This window comes from Cebus imitator, unplaced genomic scaffold, assembly GCF_001604975.1.
Source record: "Cebus imitator isolate Cc_AM_T3 unplaced genomic scaffold, Cebus_imitator-1.0 Scaffold201, whole genome shotgun sequence".
NCBI lineage: Eukaryota > Metazoa > Chordata > Mammalia > Primates > Cebidae > Cebus > Cebus imitator.
This window is the reverse complement of record NW_016107516.1, coordinates 2,346,426-2,364,922: the sequence shown is the minus strand read 5'-3', so window position 1 is coordinate 2,364,922 and position 18,497 is coordinate 2,346,426. Positions and strand designations below refer to the sequence as shown.

The following is an 18,497-nucleotide window of genomic DNA, read 5'->3' as shown; positions in this document are numbered from 1 at the left end:
ATGGGGTTTCACCATGTTGACCAGGATGGTCTTGATCTCTTGACCTCGTGATCCACCCGCCTCGGCCTCCCAAAGTGCTGGGATTACAGGCTTGAGCCACCGCGCCCGGCCACCTGTGCTAATTTTTTCACGTCTCCTCCCACTTGCTCTGTAAAGGCAGCCACTCATATGTAAGTTCTTGCTACAGCCCCTTTTATAGCTGAAGACTTTGGAATATCTCAGGATCTCCTTATCTTGTCGGTTACAGGGCACTCTTTGCAACTGAATCCCATCATTCCCAATGAAAGAATAAACCCTTCTTTCTGCAAAAGTTAACTGCCCAGGAACTTTGGATAAGTTGGAAGGTTTTGTATTTTTTCTCTATCAACTAAACCACCCAGTCACAGTGTGCTACATAATAAAGAAAAATGCATTTTTTCTCACCAGTCTCCACCTTCAGCATGAAACTGTGTTTTATCCCACAACAAAGTGACAGTGCATAAAACCGTTCCAAATGGCAGTCATACCATAAATGACCAAAGAGCATTTTCAACTCTAAAATCCTTACACACACAAAAAAGCAAGAGGCTGCCAAACATACCTATGCCAAAAGATCTGCACCTGCCTTCTTAAATACTGACGTCCAGACCAGCCAGTGGCTGAGTGACATGCTCCCCACTTTCTTCTTCTGTGCCCACCCAATACTTAGAGCTCCTTTGGGGGATCCTGTCTCTGTAATGCAGTCTTTCTCCCTTTTTCTCATGCTCTTCTTCATCAGAAAAACAGTAGTATGGACTCTTGAGTCCTTCTTTATAAGGGTGTAAAAGCATGTACATTGCTTCAGGAGAAATATTTCAACAGAGTGTGATTATTTGCAGGCAATAACACAATACTATCTGTATGTAAGACTGACACAAATCCTAGCCGGATTTAGCTGAAGAATCATGTCTTACATAAGAGTTTCTACTAAGTATATTCTGGAATTATTTATATAACTAAACTATTTAAGAAGTCTGCCTTAGTGGTTCCTCAGCTTCTGCCCATACCTGAATTCACTCACTCATGAGGTTTCCATTTCTTGTAGCATGATCTGTCTCATTTTTAAAACTAGAGATTCCAATTCATAGACCTTATCAACATTTCCGCCCACTGAATGCATTTCTGTTTACCCTTCTCCATCTTAATTCCTTCCATTTCCCCTGATGCCTGTGCACAAGGATTCATCTGTTGTTTAGAGTTAGGCCAGTAGATGTCAGCCCTGGATACCCTGAGGACCTTAAAAACACTTGCTCTAGCCATGGCCTTATCCTAGACAGATGATTTAGAATCTCTAGAAGAGAAGCTTCTGCATCAGAGTGTTTTAAAAGCAACTCAACTGAGGATATTGAGTTGTACTAACAGTACAATGAAGACCTAACCCATCCTCTTCCCTTAGGCTCCTCAAGAATCCCCTCCTCCCTGGGCCCCTAGTGAGCACATTTACTGACATCAACCAACATTGTGACATGCCAGGGAGCTTGTCCAAGGAAATTCAGGCAGGGAGAGAATAGGGCTTTTCATCACAGACCAAAGAAGTGATATAAGATAGGAGAACCAAGTACCTCAAATATCCAAAATTCAGATTAACATTTTCAGCCTACTCTTCATGCATCTTCTCTGAAGCTAACAAAAACACAGAAGAACAGGAATAGGGTTAGGACCAGAACGAGCCTGTGGTTAAGGAAGCAAGGAGGTGCCCAGAGAACAAAATTTAAGGAGGTACTCGCTGTCGGGTGCCAACATTTCACTTGCATGACTTTTAAGAACCTCACTTTACATTATCCTAGTCTTGGGGAGGAGCTGAAAAGAGTCATTTTCTAAAGGAATTCAGGAATAGCTGTAATCATTCAGTTTAAAAGAAGATTTTATAAAATCTTCACACTAATACAGTCTTCTCAGCACACCTTAGCAGTAAGATGTCAGAACGTCTTAAATGAAAATTAAAATCTGCCATTAGTGCTCCCCCATTCCAGCCCCCAAATCCTACTCCAGATATACAGTTTATAGAAGATTATGAAGGAGAAGGTCTAATCAGAAGAGCAGAACGTTTCCATTTGTTAGGATAGGGTCACAATAGTTTTTCACTGAAAGTCCAGTATATGATACCTTCTCTAGTAATATACTAAATATCTCTTAATTTCAATCCTTCATTCTTCCTCTCTGTTTTACAAAAAAATAAATGAATCAATGTTTGTGAAATGCCTAGTCCAGGGCTGGCACAGTTGAGAACTCAATAACCGGTAACAATTTTTTCTCACCAGGAATATAATAGAACTCAGGAAACACTTATCACCCAAGATCACCTCATCAGCAATTCCACATTATTTAAAGATAGAGTCAAGCTTGGCACAGACTACAGACTCCACCTCTCTCCAGTCCAAATCTTTGATGATGGGCGGAAGTTCTCTTGCCACATTAGAGTCAGTCCTGACAAAATCTTGAGGAGCTCCACCACTGTCAAGGTTTTCGGTAAGGGCTTTTGTTCTACGCACTTCCTGACATCCTCCTGTCACCTGCCATGCTCTTCCCTGAGGAGGAAGCACTCTATTATGCTGCAGAGCAGCAACACAAGGGTAACAATGCTGGAGTCTGTTTCCCTGGATACTTGTCATTCTCTTTGGGGATGAGGATGAGGGTAGGATGCTAAAGAATGATGATTCCATTAACAGAATAAAATCATATAGAAAGCAATAATTTTCTTTGTTTGTCAATTTTCTGTTGCTCACAACAGAATACCTGAAACTGAGTAATTTATAAAGAAGAGGAACTTATTACATACGGTTGTGGAGGCTAAGTCCAAGGTCAAGGGGAGGCATCTGGTGAGAGCCTTCTTGCTGCTGGGGACTCTCTGAAGAATTCAAAGGTGGCACAGGGTATTACATGGCAAAAAGGCAGAGTATGCTAATGTGCTAATTCATGTCTCTCTTTCTCTTCTTATAAGGTCATCAATTTCCCTCCCATCATAATTCATGAATCCAATAACCCATTATTCCATGAATGGACTAATCTTATTCATAAGGGCAGAGACCTCATGATTCAATGACCTCTGAAAGGCCCCAACTCTCAATACTGCCAGACTGGGGATTAAGTTTCAATATAAGTTTTGGAGTGGACATTCAAACCAGAGCAGACAGATCAATATCCTGGTGACCACTATCTTATTTACAACTATAATGTTTCTCGGAATACTGGAAATCTCTTTAATTATAACTGCCAAAGTTTAATTGCTTAGTTGTCTAATTGTCTTAGTTGCTTGCTTGAGCAAGGTGGAGCAAGGTCAGTGAGAAGAGGAAAGTGATAAATATAGTCCCAGAGAAACTGCAAAAGTTCTTCCCCTGCCATCCTGCCAAGGCCAGCTGGGGTGAGACCATTCAGGTCCAGCCCTTGCAGCAAAGGAGCCTTCAGGAATGGCCTTCTGAACCTGCATTCTCAGGAGAGTGGAGCTGAGCTGTGAAATCCGCTGTGGCCTCACTCAAAATGCAGAGTATGTGCAGGGTGCAAATTTAAGGAGGAAAGGTTAAAATTCCATTTTCCCCAGAGGTACAAGGAAGTACCACTAATTAATAAACACTGTTAATAAACAGAGTCCCCTGGCTTTGGATATTTTTTCTTTTTTTTGTGACAAAGATCTGTATTTTTTATAAAGCCAATTTTAAAGGAAGGCAAAGAGAAAGGCAGTAAGGTGGACAAGTAATTAATTATTTTTGAAAATAAGATAAAGAGAAAATAAATTCACAAACCTATGGACACAAGCTGCTAGATTGTTTCTCAATTCTCTAAAGGACTAGAATGCAAAAAAAAATTGTTTTTACTTGGAATCGTATTGCCTTATTATTGGCAGTCATACAATTTAGTATTTTGAAGAAAACGCAAAACCCCTCCCCGCTGGTTTTGGCTTCCCCGTAAGTAAAACATTGAGATAGGAATTTGAGTTAATTTATTTGAAAGGCCATCCTAGAGAAGGCCATCGGAAAAGGGAGCAAGAAAGTGAGTCAGGAAAGGTAAGGAAGATAATAAAATGTACATTAGTATGTCAGTTACCACCACAGGTTTAGAGCTCAATTTCACTGGCAGACAGCATAGAACACACATCAGAGTTATTCCACGTGGAGGGCAAGAAAACTGGGTTCTTCATCTGTTATCACTATTAACTCTCTGGGACTCCCAGATTTTACTACCTATGGACTAAGTGTGCTCCCATAATCTCAATAAATCATGATGCAAAGTGTCATAGTTACCCCAGTAAGAGGTCTTCAGTGTGCAGAGATAAATGCCAAGTGGCTGTAGCAGGCACTGACAGCATCTATGACTACAGGTTTCGCATTCTTACCGCTCAATCACAGAAGGCTGTTCTGCTATGCTCAATAATTTACTAGAAGCCACTGTGTTCAACATGATGTACTTAATGTCTAGTTGGTGCTGGGCACTGTTAAGTGCTGGAGATGAAGACATGGACAAAATACTGGCTTTGAGGCATTTAAAATCTAGTAAAACAACAAAATCACTGAAATATTTCCTGATTTTTCCTAGTGCCAAGCCAACAAACAAGAGTCAAATGTTTTTCTGCTCCACTTCAGGGACCTTCATAGTGAGACTTTATTTCTAAGCTACTTTAGTCCATTTTCATGTTGCTGATAAAGACATACCCAAGACTGGGAAGAAAAAGAGGTTTAATTGGACTAACAGTTCCATGTGGCTGGGGAGGCCTCAGAATCATGGCAGGAGGAGAAATGCACATCTTACATGGCAGCAGCAGCAACAGAAAATGAGAAGCAAAAACAGAAATGCCTGATAAACCCATCAGATCTCATGAGACTTATTCACTATCATGAGAATAGCACGGGAAAGACCAGTCCTCATGATTCAATGAGGACCTCTGACAAGGTCCCTTCCACAACATATAGGAATTCTGAGAGATACAATTCAAACTGAGATTTGAGTGGGGACACAGCCAAACCATATCATTTCACCCCTGGCGCCTCCCAAATCTCATGTCCTCACATTTCAAAACTAATCATACCTTCCCAACAGTCCCCCAAAGTCTCAACCCATTTCAGCATTAACCCAAAGTCCAAGTCCAAAGTCCCATCTGAGACAAGGCAAGTTCCTTCTGCCTATGTAAAATCAAAAGTAAACAAAAACAAAGTCAAATTGTTACTTCCTAGATATAATAGGGGTACAAGTATTGGGTAAATACAACCATTCAAAATGGGAGAAATTGTCCAAAACAAAGGCCCCATGCAAGCCCAAAATCCAGCAGGGCAGTCAAATCTGTGCTAGCAGGGGTTCTTCGTGAGGGTTCTGCTGCTGCAGCAGACTTTTGCCTGGGTATTCAGACATTTCCATACATCTTCTGAAATCTAGGCAGAGGTTCCCAAACCTCAATTTTTGACTTCTGTACACCCATAGGCTCAAGACCACATGGAAGCTGCCAAGGCTTGGGGTTTCCACCCTCTGAAGCAACAGCCCAAGCTGTACTTTGGCCCCTTTCAGCCTTGGCTGGAGCACCTGAGACACAGGGCACCAAGTCTATAGGCTGTACATAGCATGGGGACCCTGGGCCTGGCCCACGAAACCACTTTTTCCTCCTGGCCCTCTGGCCTGTGATGGGCAGGGCTGCTGTGAAAGTCTCTGACATGGCCAGGAGACATTTTCCCCGTGGTCTCAGGAATTAACATTAGGCTCCTTGCTACTTACGCAATTTTCTGCTGCCAGCTTGAATTTCTCCTCAGAGAGTCAGTTTTTCTTTTCTATCACATAGGCTGCAAAATTTCCAAACTTTTATGCTCTTCTTTCCTTATAAAACTGAATGCCTTTAACAGCACCCCAGATACCTCTTGAATGCTTTGCTGCTTAGAAATGTCTTCTGCCAGATACCCTAAATCATCTCTCTTAAGTTCAAAGTTTTACAAATCTCTAGGGCAGGGGCAAAATGCTGCCCAGTCTCTTTGCTAAAATATAACAAGAGTCATCTTTGCTCCAGTTCCCAACAAGTTCCTCATCTCCATCTGAGACCACCTCAGTCCAGACCTTATTGTTCATATCACTATCAGCATTTTTGTCAAAGCCATTCAACGAATCTCTAGAAGGTTCCAAACTTTCCAGCATTTTCGTCTCCTGAGCCCTCCAAATTGTTCACACCTCTGCCTGTTACCCAGTTGCAAAGCTGCTTTCACATTTTCGGGTATCTTTTCAGCAGTGCCCCACTGTACTGGTACCAGCTTACTGTATTAGTCTGTTTTCATGCTGTTAATAAAGACATAACCCAAGACTGGGGAGAAAAAGAGGTTTAATTGGACTTAGTTTCACACAGCTGGGGAGGCCTCAGAATCGTGGTGGGAAGTGAAAGGCACTTCTTACATGGCAGTGGCAAGAGAAAAATGAGGAGAAGCAAAAGCAGAAACCCCTGATAAACCCAACAGATCTCATGAAACTTATTCACTATCACAAGAATAGTATGGAAAAAATGAGCCCCAATGATTCAATTACCTTTCCCAGGTCCCTCCCACAACACGTGGGAATTCTGGGAGATATAATTCAAGTTGAGATTTGGGTGGGGACACAGCCAAACAATATCATAAGCCTCTGGATATGTAGAATGTTCCTCTTTTCTCTCCCTCCCAACAACCCATCCTCCGCTTGCCCCACCAGTCTTCCACATTCCCAGTTCTACTTGACTCATCACTGATAGCCATATCACATCTTCCAAAAGCCTCCTCCTATCTTCCAAGGTTAGGTTAGAACATTTATTTAAAAGCTTTCTTCAAATCCTACATGTCCTCAATCATTATACTTACCTCAGTGTATTATAACTTTTAGTTTGTTTATCTGTATTCCAATACAGATAAACAAATCTGTATTTCCTCAAGAAACTGTAAATTTCTTAAGGACAGTGAATACTATTTGTTCACCGTTGTTTCCTCGGCATCTAGCATACTGCCAGACATACAGTGGGTGTTTAATAAATATTAATATTTGATGAATGAAGATTCTTTCTTATAGACGCACGCACACACACAAACACACACACATGTAGCCAGGTAGGATGGCGTTCAGTGTCACTAACTATGTTTTATTTGCCTTTAAGCTAAACCAGAAATCCCTGTGATTGTGGAAAATAACTCCACAGATGTCTTGGTAGAGGTGAGTCACATTAAAGCCTTTGAAAATCTATAGCATTAAGTGCAAGGTGTGTCAGGTTGCATAGTTGCCAGGAATGTTCTCTCAAAGGACTTTACTCCTTGGCCCTTGACCAATTAACTGCTAATACGAATGAAGGGAAGCTGAGTTGTTTCTAGAAAGTGAATGGGTATTTTTACTTTTTGACTAAGGGCTCTCCGAATGTTTGATCTTCACTTTTAGTCCTTAAATTTCTCAGAAAAAAAAAAAATGATTATAATTGTTTAAACTGCTCTTTAATAAAAATTGAAGTAGATAGTGAGGACAAAGTAGGGCAGAAAGCTGTGTGAATCCTGGTGTAAGAATGAGGTTTTTGCTCAGCTGATGTTTAATTTGTTCTAATCCATTTCCTTTACCCACTTTTCCATTGTTTTTATTTCAAAATGCCAGGGGGAAATGTGCCCTCCTGTACTCCTGCAGAACCCTGGATATTTATTTGGTGGTAAAGAGGAAGGGCAGGAGAAAAAAGAAAGTTGAACAGGGACCTCTGACTTAATTTCTTCTGGGTGGTAGTTACCAGCCTCTAGTCACTAGGATCTGGACTCAATTTCTCACTCTTCCTCTTGTGGGCTGTGATCTTGGGCAAATTACTTCATGCCTTTGCAGTCAGTTTCTCCATCTATATGAAGTGAATAATAAGAGTATCTTCACATTGTTGGTGTTTTTAAAAAATCAAGTAACATATGAAAAAATCGAAGCACAATATGTGGCATATATTGTTGAATAAACATTATTGTTCTTGTTTTTCTTGTTATTACTATTATCTGTGTTAATCAACTTTCTTGTGGTTTTATGACTTCAGCCAAGCTTTTCAAAACCCTACATAAAAAATATTCTCATTAATTCTCTAACATTTTCCATTACATGTGGTGAGAGAAAATTATATTCTAGTTTCTTCTCGCATCAATAACATTAAATAACTTACAATCTCTGGTCTCACCAAATATCAGTCATTTAATTTGATAGTTGCATACAAATCATAGCTCGATGAATCATAGATTCATTGAGATGCTTTTGTATGACCATATATATATATATATATATATATATATATATATAAAATCATGTATATACACATATGTGTGTATATATATATATCCTCCAAGTATTTGTATCTTTTGCCAGTTTCATATATTAGTCTCTTAGATAACTGCTTGTATTAGTCCATTTGCATGCTGCTGATAAAGACATGCCCAAGACTGGGTAATGTATGCAGGAAAAGCGGTTAAATTGGACTTACAGTAGCACATAGCTGGGAAAGCTGCACAATCATTGCAAAAGGCAAGGAGAAACACTTCACGTCTTACATGGATGGCAGCAGGCAAAAAGATAATGTGTAGGAAAACTTCCCTTTACAGTAATCATCAGATTTCATGAGACTTACTATCACAAGAACAGCACAGGAAAGACCTGCCCCCATGATTCAATTACCTCCCACCAGGTTCTTCCCACAACACGTGGGAATTCGAGATGAAGTTTGGGTGGTGACACAGCCAAACCATATCAATCCGCCCCTGGACCCTCCCAAATCTCATGTCCTCACATTTAAAAACCAATTATTCCTTCACAACAGTCCCCCAAAGTCTTAATTTATTTCAGCATTAACTCAAAAGTCCACAGTCCAAAGTCTCATCTGAGACAAGGCAAGTCCCTTCTGTCTATGAACCTTTAAAAAAGTCAAAAGCAACTTAGTTACTTCCTAGATACAATGGGGAAACAGGTATTGGATAAATACAGCCATTCCAAATGGAAGACATTGTCCAAAACTAAGAGGCTACAGGCCCTGTGCAAGTCCGAAATTCAGTAGGGCAGTCAAATCTTAAAGCTCCAAAATGATGTCCTTTGACTTCATGGCTCACATCCAGGTCACACAGGTATAAGATGTGGGTTTCTGTGGTCTTGGGCAGCTCTGTCCCTATGGCTTTGCAGAGTACAGCTCCCTTCTGGCTGTTTTCACAGGCTGGCATTGAGCGTCTGCAGCTTTTCCAGGCACACAGTGCAAGCTGTCGGTGGATCTACCATTCTGTGGCCTAAAAGACAGTGGTCCTCTTCTAACATCTCCACTAGGTGGTGCCCCATTAGGGACACAAGCTCTGGCCCTGTGACTTTGCAGGATACAGCCTCCCTCCTGGTTGCTTTCACAGGCTGTTGATGAGTATCTATAGCTTTCCCAGGTGCAAGTGAAAGCTGTCATTGGGTCTATCATTCTGGAGTCTGAAGGACGGTGGCCTTCTTCTCACAGCTAAACTAGGCAGTGGCCTAGTAGGGACTCCAACCCCACATCTCCCTTTTGCACTGCCCTACCAGAGGTCCTCCATGAGGGCCCCACCCCTGCAGCAAACTTTTGTCTGGGCATTCAGGTGTTTCCATAAATCTTCTAAAATCTAGGCAGAAGTTCCCAAAACTCAACTCTTCACTTCTGTGCACCAGCAGGCTCACCCATGGAAGCTGCCAAGGCTTGAGGCTTCCACCCTGTGAAGCAACAGCCCAAGCTGCACCTTGGCCCCTTTTAGTCATGCCTGGAGTGGCTGGGACGCAGGGCACCAAATTCCTAGACTGAGCACAGCATGGGAACCCTGGGCACTATGCACAAAACCATTTTTCCTCCTAAATCTCTGGGCCTGTGATGGAGAAGTGGCTGCAAAATCTCAGACATGCCCTGGAAATATTTTCCCCATTGTCTTGGTGATTAACATTCAGCTCATCATTAGTTATATAAATTTCTGCAGCCAGCTTGAATTTCTCCTCAGAAAATGGGATTTTCTTTACCATCACTTTGTCAGGCTGCAAATTTTCCAAACTTTTATTCTCTGTTTCTCTCTTGAAACTGAATGTCTTTAACAGCACCCAAGTTACCTCCTGAGTACTTTGCTCCTTAGAAATTTTTTTCTGTCAGATATCCTAAATTATCTCTCTCAAGTTCAAAGTTCCACAGATCTCTAGGGTAATGGTAAAATGCCACCAGTCTCCCTGCCAAAACATAACAACTCACCTTTGCTCCAGTTCCTAGTAAGTTCCATCTGAGACCACCTCAGCCTCGACCTTATTGTTTACTGCTATCAGCATTTTTGTTAAAGCCATTCAACAAGTCTCTAGGAAGTTCCAAATATTCCCATAGTTTCCTGTCTTCTTCTGAGCCCTCCAAACTGTCCTAACCTCTGCCCATTACCAAGTTGCAAAGTCGCATCCACATTTTTGGGTATTTTTTCAGCTACACCCCACTCTCCTGGTACCAATTTACTATATTAGTTCATTTTTATGCTACTGATAAAGACATGTCCAAGACTAGGTAATTTATACAGGAAAAAAGGATTTAATTGGACTTACAGGTCCATGTGGCTGGGGAATCCTCACAATCATGGTGGAAGGCAAGGTGGCATATACCACATCTTACATGGATGACAGCAGGCAAAAAGGGAATATGCAGGAAAATTCCCCCTTATAATAACCATCAGATTTCATGAGACTTACTACCACAAGAACAGCATGGGGAAGACCTGGCCCCATGATTCAATTGTCTCCCACTGTGTCCCTCCCACAATATATGAGAATTCAAGATGAGATTTGGATGGGGACACAGCCAAACTACACCACTGCTGATTATTATAATCCCGATTATACAGCAAAAGATTTAATCATTTTTGTTGTGTCATAACTTAATTTCTAAGTTTATTAGTGAACTTCAATAATTTACATTTTGAAAATAATCTAATAATACAGTTTTTTGTAGGTGTTTTTGTTTCTTATAAGGATCTCTAATAGATTCCTGGTGCCACTGTTTATAGGTAACATGGGCTCAATCCAGATATAGAACCATACATTGGATCCAAGAATCCCAGTTTTAAAAAAAAAATAAAATAAAAAAGAACAGGTTTGCCTAATGCACCATAAAATTTTCCTTTGCCCTTGCTTGCTTCACTGCTGACTAAAAAACCAGAGAATTCTTCTCCCTAGAAAATGAGTGAATAATCTTTCTCCAATCCCACACAACCAGCTACAGGACATGACTTGTCTATGAAACTTTTCAGATCTTGACAAACATTAGTAACTCCTTGCTCTAATATTCTTACAATCCCTGCTGTATCTTAAATAATTTATTAACTCTTCAAAACCCTTTCACACACTTTTGTCTTGTGGTGCTCCCAAAGAATCTCTGAAATAGATAGGGCATCTGTCATTTACAGATGAGGCCTGAAAAGTCTACACAACTGACTGGGTCACTAACAAGGGGCAGAGCTGGGATGCATATTTAGTGTGCCTGTACCCAGTCAGAATAGTATTATTATGATGGAAGGATATCATGCTTCAGCTTCAGATAGCACAAGTGTCAAATCCTAATTCAACGACTTAGCTGGTTACATACATTCATCAACTAGTTAACCCCCCACGAGCCTCAGCTAACTCATTTCTAAAACTGGGATAATAACAAATACCTCACAGGGTTCTTAGGAAGATTCAATTCATGCACTAATGGAGTACATGCCACATAGTAGACATTTCAGGAATATTTCTTTCCTAACCACTATTTTTCCTTTATCCACTCTCTTATGTTCATAAATCGGCTGTGTGACTGACTCTAGCAGACACTGTGGAATAATTTTTTAAAACCCAGAATACAGACTGGGGAATCTGATAGAACTAGGTTTGAATTCTCTCCAGCACTTATTAACTCTGGCCCTTAGGAATTCAGTTCCTTAACTTCCTCAACAGTAAATGAGGGCAATGGCTCCAACCTCACAAGGGTGATATAAGGATCAAATGAGAGAATGTATGCAAAATACCTACCACAAGTGTTCGGTAGTGTTTCAAGTTCAACCACAAGTTGAACAAGCAACCGAAAGTGTTTGGTCTTGGCAATTTCCTACCCTTCCTTCATTCCTTAGAAATTCTTGAAGTCAACATGCAAGTGCTACCTATTCACTACACTAGCTGCCTGCAGTGTGGAAATACTCCAGGGACTTGGTCAGTTTTGAGCTGTGTCTGCCAGTGTTACTAGTTAAACTTACAAAGTTTATGGCTAATTTCAGTATTCCCGTAAAATACAAAAGACCCAAAAGTATGATGCCCCTCAGGTGTGGACATGCCATAGATGTCTAAGGAGAGTGTCCCACCTGTGAATGTCGTGTCTTGTGCATTCCCAAAGCAGAGATTTTGCCAGGGCTCCAACATGGCACACAGCTTCACTCCTGCACTACAATGAGAAGAGTCTTTAACGTAAATTTCAGGGCCCTTTCATATGGCAGGTTTTTGTATTAGAGCAAAAGATGTCAAGCCAAAGAGCCCCTCAACTCACAGCTGATGATGTAGCATAAGAAGGCACAAGAGGGATGCATAAAAAACCCAGCATGTACTCAACAGTTCTCGCTTTCCACAAGCCTCATGCGTCTCTCTTTTATGGTTGTGCTTTATACTTTAGCCCCATCATCTCCATGGGTCTTGTCCATATCACTCGCTATCTCTGTTATGTTTGAGAGAAATTCAGGGGAAAAAATCTAAAGAAAACTACCCACCATGAAACGTAGGAAACAAAAACAGTTTAAAGTTAAGATGCCCACAAAGGAAGAGAAGCTGCAATAATAACAATGTAAAACAGCCCCAGAACCTGAAAAGCCACACTGATCGGCATCAGCAGAGCCCCAGCAGCTTTGTGCAGAATTTGATTAATCGCGTTTATTCGGTTTAGGTTTTGCAAAGCTTGAACCCTGTGGTTTCCTCAATCTTCTTAAGTCCCACTCCAAATATATGTGTTTTGGTTTTTGTTTTTTAAATGATTAGGTATTCCAGCCTCCTTTTTTTCCTAGCATCTTTTGCAACACAATAAGGTTCTGAGTCCAAATGTCCAGCCATCGTCCCTTGCACTGGTGAGCACCTGAGCTTGCACCACAGATAGAGAAGGTTCTAAAAGGGTACCATACCTCTGTGAGGAGACCACATGACAAGTGAAATCTTTCTGAATCTAGAGTAGATCTCTAAATTTAAAAGAAGAACATTACAGGACTTCAGTGTAGCCTGGGTATTTCACAAGCCTGGTGTTTGGACTTTTGTTGGTTCCACAAACAGCTCTTAGGGAAGACAGTTCTGGCAGTTAGGGCTGCCTAGCAAGTCTAGGAAGAACATGAGTGAACTACGTAGGTGAGGACCAAAGGAGGCAAGACACCATTGTTGACACAAGGACATCCTCTGCTTTCAGAATGGTTGGTGCCCACAAAGTACTTGGGCTATCTCTGAGACAATGGGATGCTGCTGTCTTTATCTGTTCCTGTCTTCCCTAGCTCTTTCCCCATTCCATCCCCCTTCCCAACTCTGGTTTTGTTTTTTGTTTTTTTTTAATGTGTGTGTTTGGTTGGGGGCAGGAGGTGCAGTTCTAGAGGAATGTATCTTCCATAGCAAATGTCAGCTCCACTGCAAAGGCCAGAGTAGTTTCCAGTTTGATTTTATTCTATTCCTAAATTAATATTTTAGGCATACTCTCAGCAGCCCAGGAAATTATTCTCTCCCTACAGACTGTTAGGATCTCTTTCTTCAAGGCATCTCTGAACATTTAAAGACAAACAGTTTTAAAAAATCAGAGAACAGTGGATTGGCATGCAGTTAGCATTTCCGAGGTATGAGTAAAATTTAAAACCTACTGTTCAAATAAATAACTGGTCTGTGGCCACAAAACAAAAACAAGTTAACTCATTAAAATTGACCTCAGGATCTAAGAAAATGTACTCTATCCTTCCCTCATTCAGACAGTCTTGTTCTCTTCTATTTTCATGATGAATTTTCCCTAGAGCATTTCTTCTCTTCCCCATCTTTGCATTTCTTCTCTTCCCCATTTCTTCCTCTGTTCTTTATTTCTTCTTACTTCTACAGCTCTGCCTTCTTTTTCATTCTGAGTGTCTTTCCGCTCTTCCTCACTAACTTCTTTTCCTTTGACAAACCTTAATATGAATTAGATTATATCTTAAGAATATATGAATAAGTTTTTATATACCCTATACTGAATGTTTAAACCAAATGAGCTGAAAGGTTTTTCATTTTCTCTGTGCTAATTACACATTAATTAGTTTAAGCATTAGATTGTTGAAAAGACTTCAGGACTCAGACAGATTATACTGATGAAACAGCTTTAATATAAGCAAGACAGCACATCACAGCAAAAACAGGAGAAAGATATGCATTGGAAGGGTCCAAAGATCTCAGGCTCACACTTCTTTGTCCTTCTACGTGCTGGGTCACACAGAACAAGTTTTGTATTCATACTGGTGGTTCATACTGGTCATAGCACCAGTATATGTGCTATGACCTCAGTCCAAGGAAGATTAAGCTCTGCTTCTGGCAGGATATCTGCAAGTGAGCTGGTCACATAGGCATATTCCAGCTACCTAACCACCCTCAGCCCATCAAAATCTTCAGCTCCACCAAAACTGAGTGCTAGGCAAAAATCTGATTATTTTGTTAAACAATGCTGACTGCCTGGTATATTCTGCCCTGAAACGACTCAGAGTTTTACTTCGGTAAAAGCCTTTATCTTCAGTACATTTTAGAGTTTCGGCCAAGGGTTAGCACAGCTCTAGGAACCATGTAGATAAGCATTTGGTCAATTCAGACCTGCTCAGATTAATTCATACTGTGCACTATTTCACATAAAAGCAAAATGTCACTAACCTACTTTGCTTTACATTTGAGTTGAAACTAAAATGGCTCTTTTCTACAACTCTGCAGTCAATGTTTGCAGAATTGATGCTCCAAGCCCAATTTAAACAAAATGGAAGGGATGTACTGCTGCAGGCAGCTCTTTATCCTGCTGGCATGCCTCCTTCTCAGCCCTCACCTTCCACTTCATCTCCAGGATGGCCCTTTCCACCTCCTCCAGAGCTCGCTCCCTTCTTTCCACAGCCCTCTCCCGCCACTCTACTGCCCTTTCCCTCCTAAGCACCTCCTTTTCCCTTTGGCTGGCCCACAAAGCCATGGCACCCACCTGCTCCAGGAGCCTGCCCCAGTCACCTTCAACACCTGTGGGGAGCTGGGGCCTGTGGGGCCTTGGATCTGGGCGCTGACCAGTCTGACCATGGCCGCACTTCTCCAGCTCCTCCTTGTGCATGCTTTTCAGATGCTTCCACAGGGCTGTGGTGCCCACATTAACCCCAGGGCCACGGCTCACCTGCCTGCCACACAGGCGGCAGGTGGCATATTGGTTGGGATGGTGCCCAGCACGAGCAGGAGCCAGGTGGAAATACTCCCATGCCTCAGAGAACCGGGTCCCCTTGTTGTGGGGCATTGGAGTGGGCATCGCACTCACAAAAGGGCCAACCACTTCTCCTGTCTCACTAATCTCTTCCTCCTCCTTCATCTCTAAGTCTCCTTTTGCCTTCATCATGGTTCCCTCCTCTTCCTCCTCTTCCCGCCTCATCATGTCTTTTCTTCTACAGTGTTCTTTATGATAGGCCTAGATGTGAGCCAAAAGTTTATCTGAACCACAAGATTAAATGTATATTTGAGAAGGAACTATGGTAACGCTTGGGGATTCACAATAATGGTCAAAGTCTGGCCACACCTGGGTGGTATGATGTTTCTTTCTTTCTGCTTCACTGGAGAGTCAGGAGTGAGTCAGATACAAGCAAAACGGCCTAAGAGTGCATTCCTTCCATGCCCCAGATACTTACTTATCTTCCCTTGACTAGGCCAGAAAGACAAAACATATCAGTTCCTGTAGCAAAGGTATTTTCTGGTCAAAACTTACAAAGCTCTCTGATGAACTCAGTGTTCTCTGCATCAACCACAACAGGTATTTTTGAATATTGAAAATTTTAGGTTTTCTTGTTTCTCCTTTTGGTTGTTTTCACTGTTTCTGTGCCTCTTATTTTCTATAAACGCATTTTGGAGACAGGAGAAACAGCCTCAGGGTTCAGGGTTTTCAGGACCAACAGGGCTGGGGCCTCACTGGGTCTTATTCAGAGTAGGTAAAAGCAAACACAGGCAGATGCTGATACAGAAGACAATCTTGCTTCCTAAGAATTGTTGCAACAAGCAATCCAGAGTAGACAAAGCCTATGAGGATCTGGATAAGAAAGTTCCCAATTCAAGGTCAGCTTGTCCTTAGAGGCGTCTCTCGGGGGCCAGGAGTCTAAGATATCCAAACGGCAAGCTCAGCTCTTTCAGCAGAAGGAGCTGGAATGCTCAGAGGAGAAGGTGGAGCACATCTTCACAGACATGGTGTTGCCTGGCTGTCCTTAGCAAGCAGCTCACCATACTCCACCTTCTCCAGCAGGATCACCTGCAAAGCCAACAGCCAATAAGACCTTCCTGAAGCACGTTACTCCAGAGGTTTTGCTCTTTATCTCATTTTAAAGATAAATACGTAAATGGAAAATCATATTGCATTTTTTCAAAGGCTGACCTCTCTCCTTTCTTGAGTCATTTCTTAAATGAATGAGAGCATTATATAATCAAACTTTGCAATCCTAAACAGTTAGGAAACTTCCCCCTAGCCATAAGTGGGTACTTACAAGCAGGCAAGGCTCTGGACTTCTCTGATCTTTCCTGTGCAGAGTGAATGCACTCCTGCACACCTTGGATGGCTATTAGCTGACTCCTACCCAGAAAAGGAGGGCACCTCCAGTTCTGGTTTCCTCCCACTGCTAGGGAAGCAGTTTCCAAGTAGGTGTGTCTGTGCCTGTCAGGTTTTTCTGCAACACTTAGACACGGATGCAAACCTTTTCTCCACCCCTTCCACCACCAAGAAGAGGATACTCCTGGCATATGTCATGCAGCAAAACAATAAGTCAAGCACCTACAAGTCTTAGTTCTCTTTTCTGATGACTAGATTATCTAGCCTCCCAAATAAAAAAAGAGATTTAAAGGGGGAAGAATGGGAAATAAATGGAAAATAAATAACTGGTCTGTGGCCACAAAACAAAAACAAGTTAACTCATTAAAATTGACCCCTGGACCTAAGAAAATGTACTCTATCCTTCCCTCATTCAGACAGTCTTGTTCTCTTCTATTTTCATGATGAATTTTCCCTAGAGCACTGTCTCTCTTCCTCATCTTTGCATTTATTCTCCTCCCCATCTTTGCATTTCTTCTCTACCCCATTTCTTTCTAAATTTCCTTCCTCTGTTCTTTATTTCTTCTTACTTCTTCTATAGCTCTGTCTTCTTTATCATTCTGAGTTTCTTTCAGCTCTTCCTCACTAACTTCTTTTCCTTTGACAAACCTTAATATGAATTAGATTATATTTTAAGAATTTATGAATGTTATTATATACCCTATGCTGAATGTTTAGGAAAATGTATACATACAGTATAAGATACATATATTACATATATATACTGTATGTGTATGTATGTGTATGTATATATACACATACATATATATATTATATATATACTGTATGTTATATATAATATACATAATATATGTGTATGTGTATACATATTTAGGTTGAGAAGGAAAACCTACCAAGAGGAGATAGGAGGACTCTAAAGAAGGTGTCAGTAGAAGAAAAAAAACTTACTGTTGTGAAAAAAAAAAAAAAAAAAGATAGAAATGGCATAGCAGACCAGCCACAGTGGCTCATGCCTATAATCCCAACACTGTGGGAGGCTGAGGCAGATAGATTGTTTGAGGTTAAGAGTTTGTGGCCAGCTGGCCAACATGGCGAGACCCTATCTCTTCTAAAACTACAAAAATTATCCAGGTGTGCTGATGCACACTTGTAATCCCAGCTACTCAAGACGCTAAGACAAAAGAATCGTTTGAACACGAGAGGCAGAAGTTGCAGTGAGCTGAGATCATGCCACTGCACTCCAGCCTGAGCAACAGAGAGAGACTCAGTCAAAAAAAAAAAAGAAAGAAAGAAAGAAAAAAGAAAAAGAAATGCATAGCAGAAAACATGTAGAGGTTGACAGTTAAATTAAAATGAAAGAAAAAAATATAGGGGAAAGATTCAAAATAGGAGCGAGACTAGGAGGAGTTTAGAACATGAATCACATTTCTAAACCAAATTTTGGAACACAAAGTATAGAGATAGTATAGAATATTTGAATCATTTCAGAAAATCTTAACTTAGAGAATTCATGAAAGTCAAATCTTTTCAACATTTTTAGAGGTTAACATGAGTGTTCTTCTCTGAGCCAGCTACCTTTGTAAAATAACAACACTCTCGCTTACTCCTAATATTACCATATTGTCAGCTTTTGGTCAGTTAACTAAAGATAAAAGAAATGAATCATGAGAATGGTTAATGTCACTGGATTAATGCAAACCTTGGTATCTTTTTCTTTTTCTTTCTTTCCTTTTTTTTTTTTTTT

General features: G+C 41.0%; 2 protein-coding genes and 1 long non-coding RNA gene across 5 annotated transcripts in view; 1 reads left to right on the top strand and 2 right to left on the bottom strand.

Annotated features, from left to right (window-relative positions):
- LOC108317398 overlaps positions 1-18,497 on the bottom strand; it is a 320,387-nt gene that overhangs the window by 221,199 nt on the left and 80,691 nt on the right. The window lies entirely within an intron of this gene.
- The window catches only part of CD96 (CD96 molecule), a 104,088-nt gene that overhangs the window by 26,248 nt on the left and 59,343 nt on the right, over positions 1-18,497 (top strand). Inside the window, exons 4-5 of the mRNA XM_017547832.2 lie at positions 2,280-2,487; positions 7,106-7,161. Of these exons, the coding sequence (XP_017403321.1) occupies positions 2,280-2,487; positions 7,106-7,161 (264 nt within the window). The remainder of the gene's footprint in view (positions 1-2,279; positions 2,488-7,105; positions 7,162-18,497) is intronic.
- Positions 14,293-17,090, bottom strand: ZBED2 (zinc finger BED-type containing 2). Its single transcript, XM_017547831.2, has one exon. The coding sequence runs from the start codon at positions 15,596-15,598 to the stop codon at positions 14,942-14,944; it is 657 nt and encodes a 218-aa protein (XP_017403320.1). The 5' UTR covers positions 15,599-17,090; the 3' UTR covers positions 14,293-14,941.

Excerpts from the sequence above, each read along its gene's own strand:
- ZBED2 (XM_017547831.2), bottom strand. The coding sequence starts at position 15,598 with ATGATGAGGCGGGAAGAGGAGGAAGAGGAGGGAACCATGATGAAGGCA.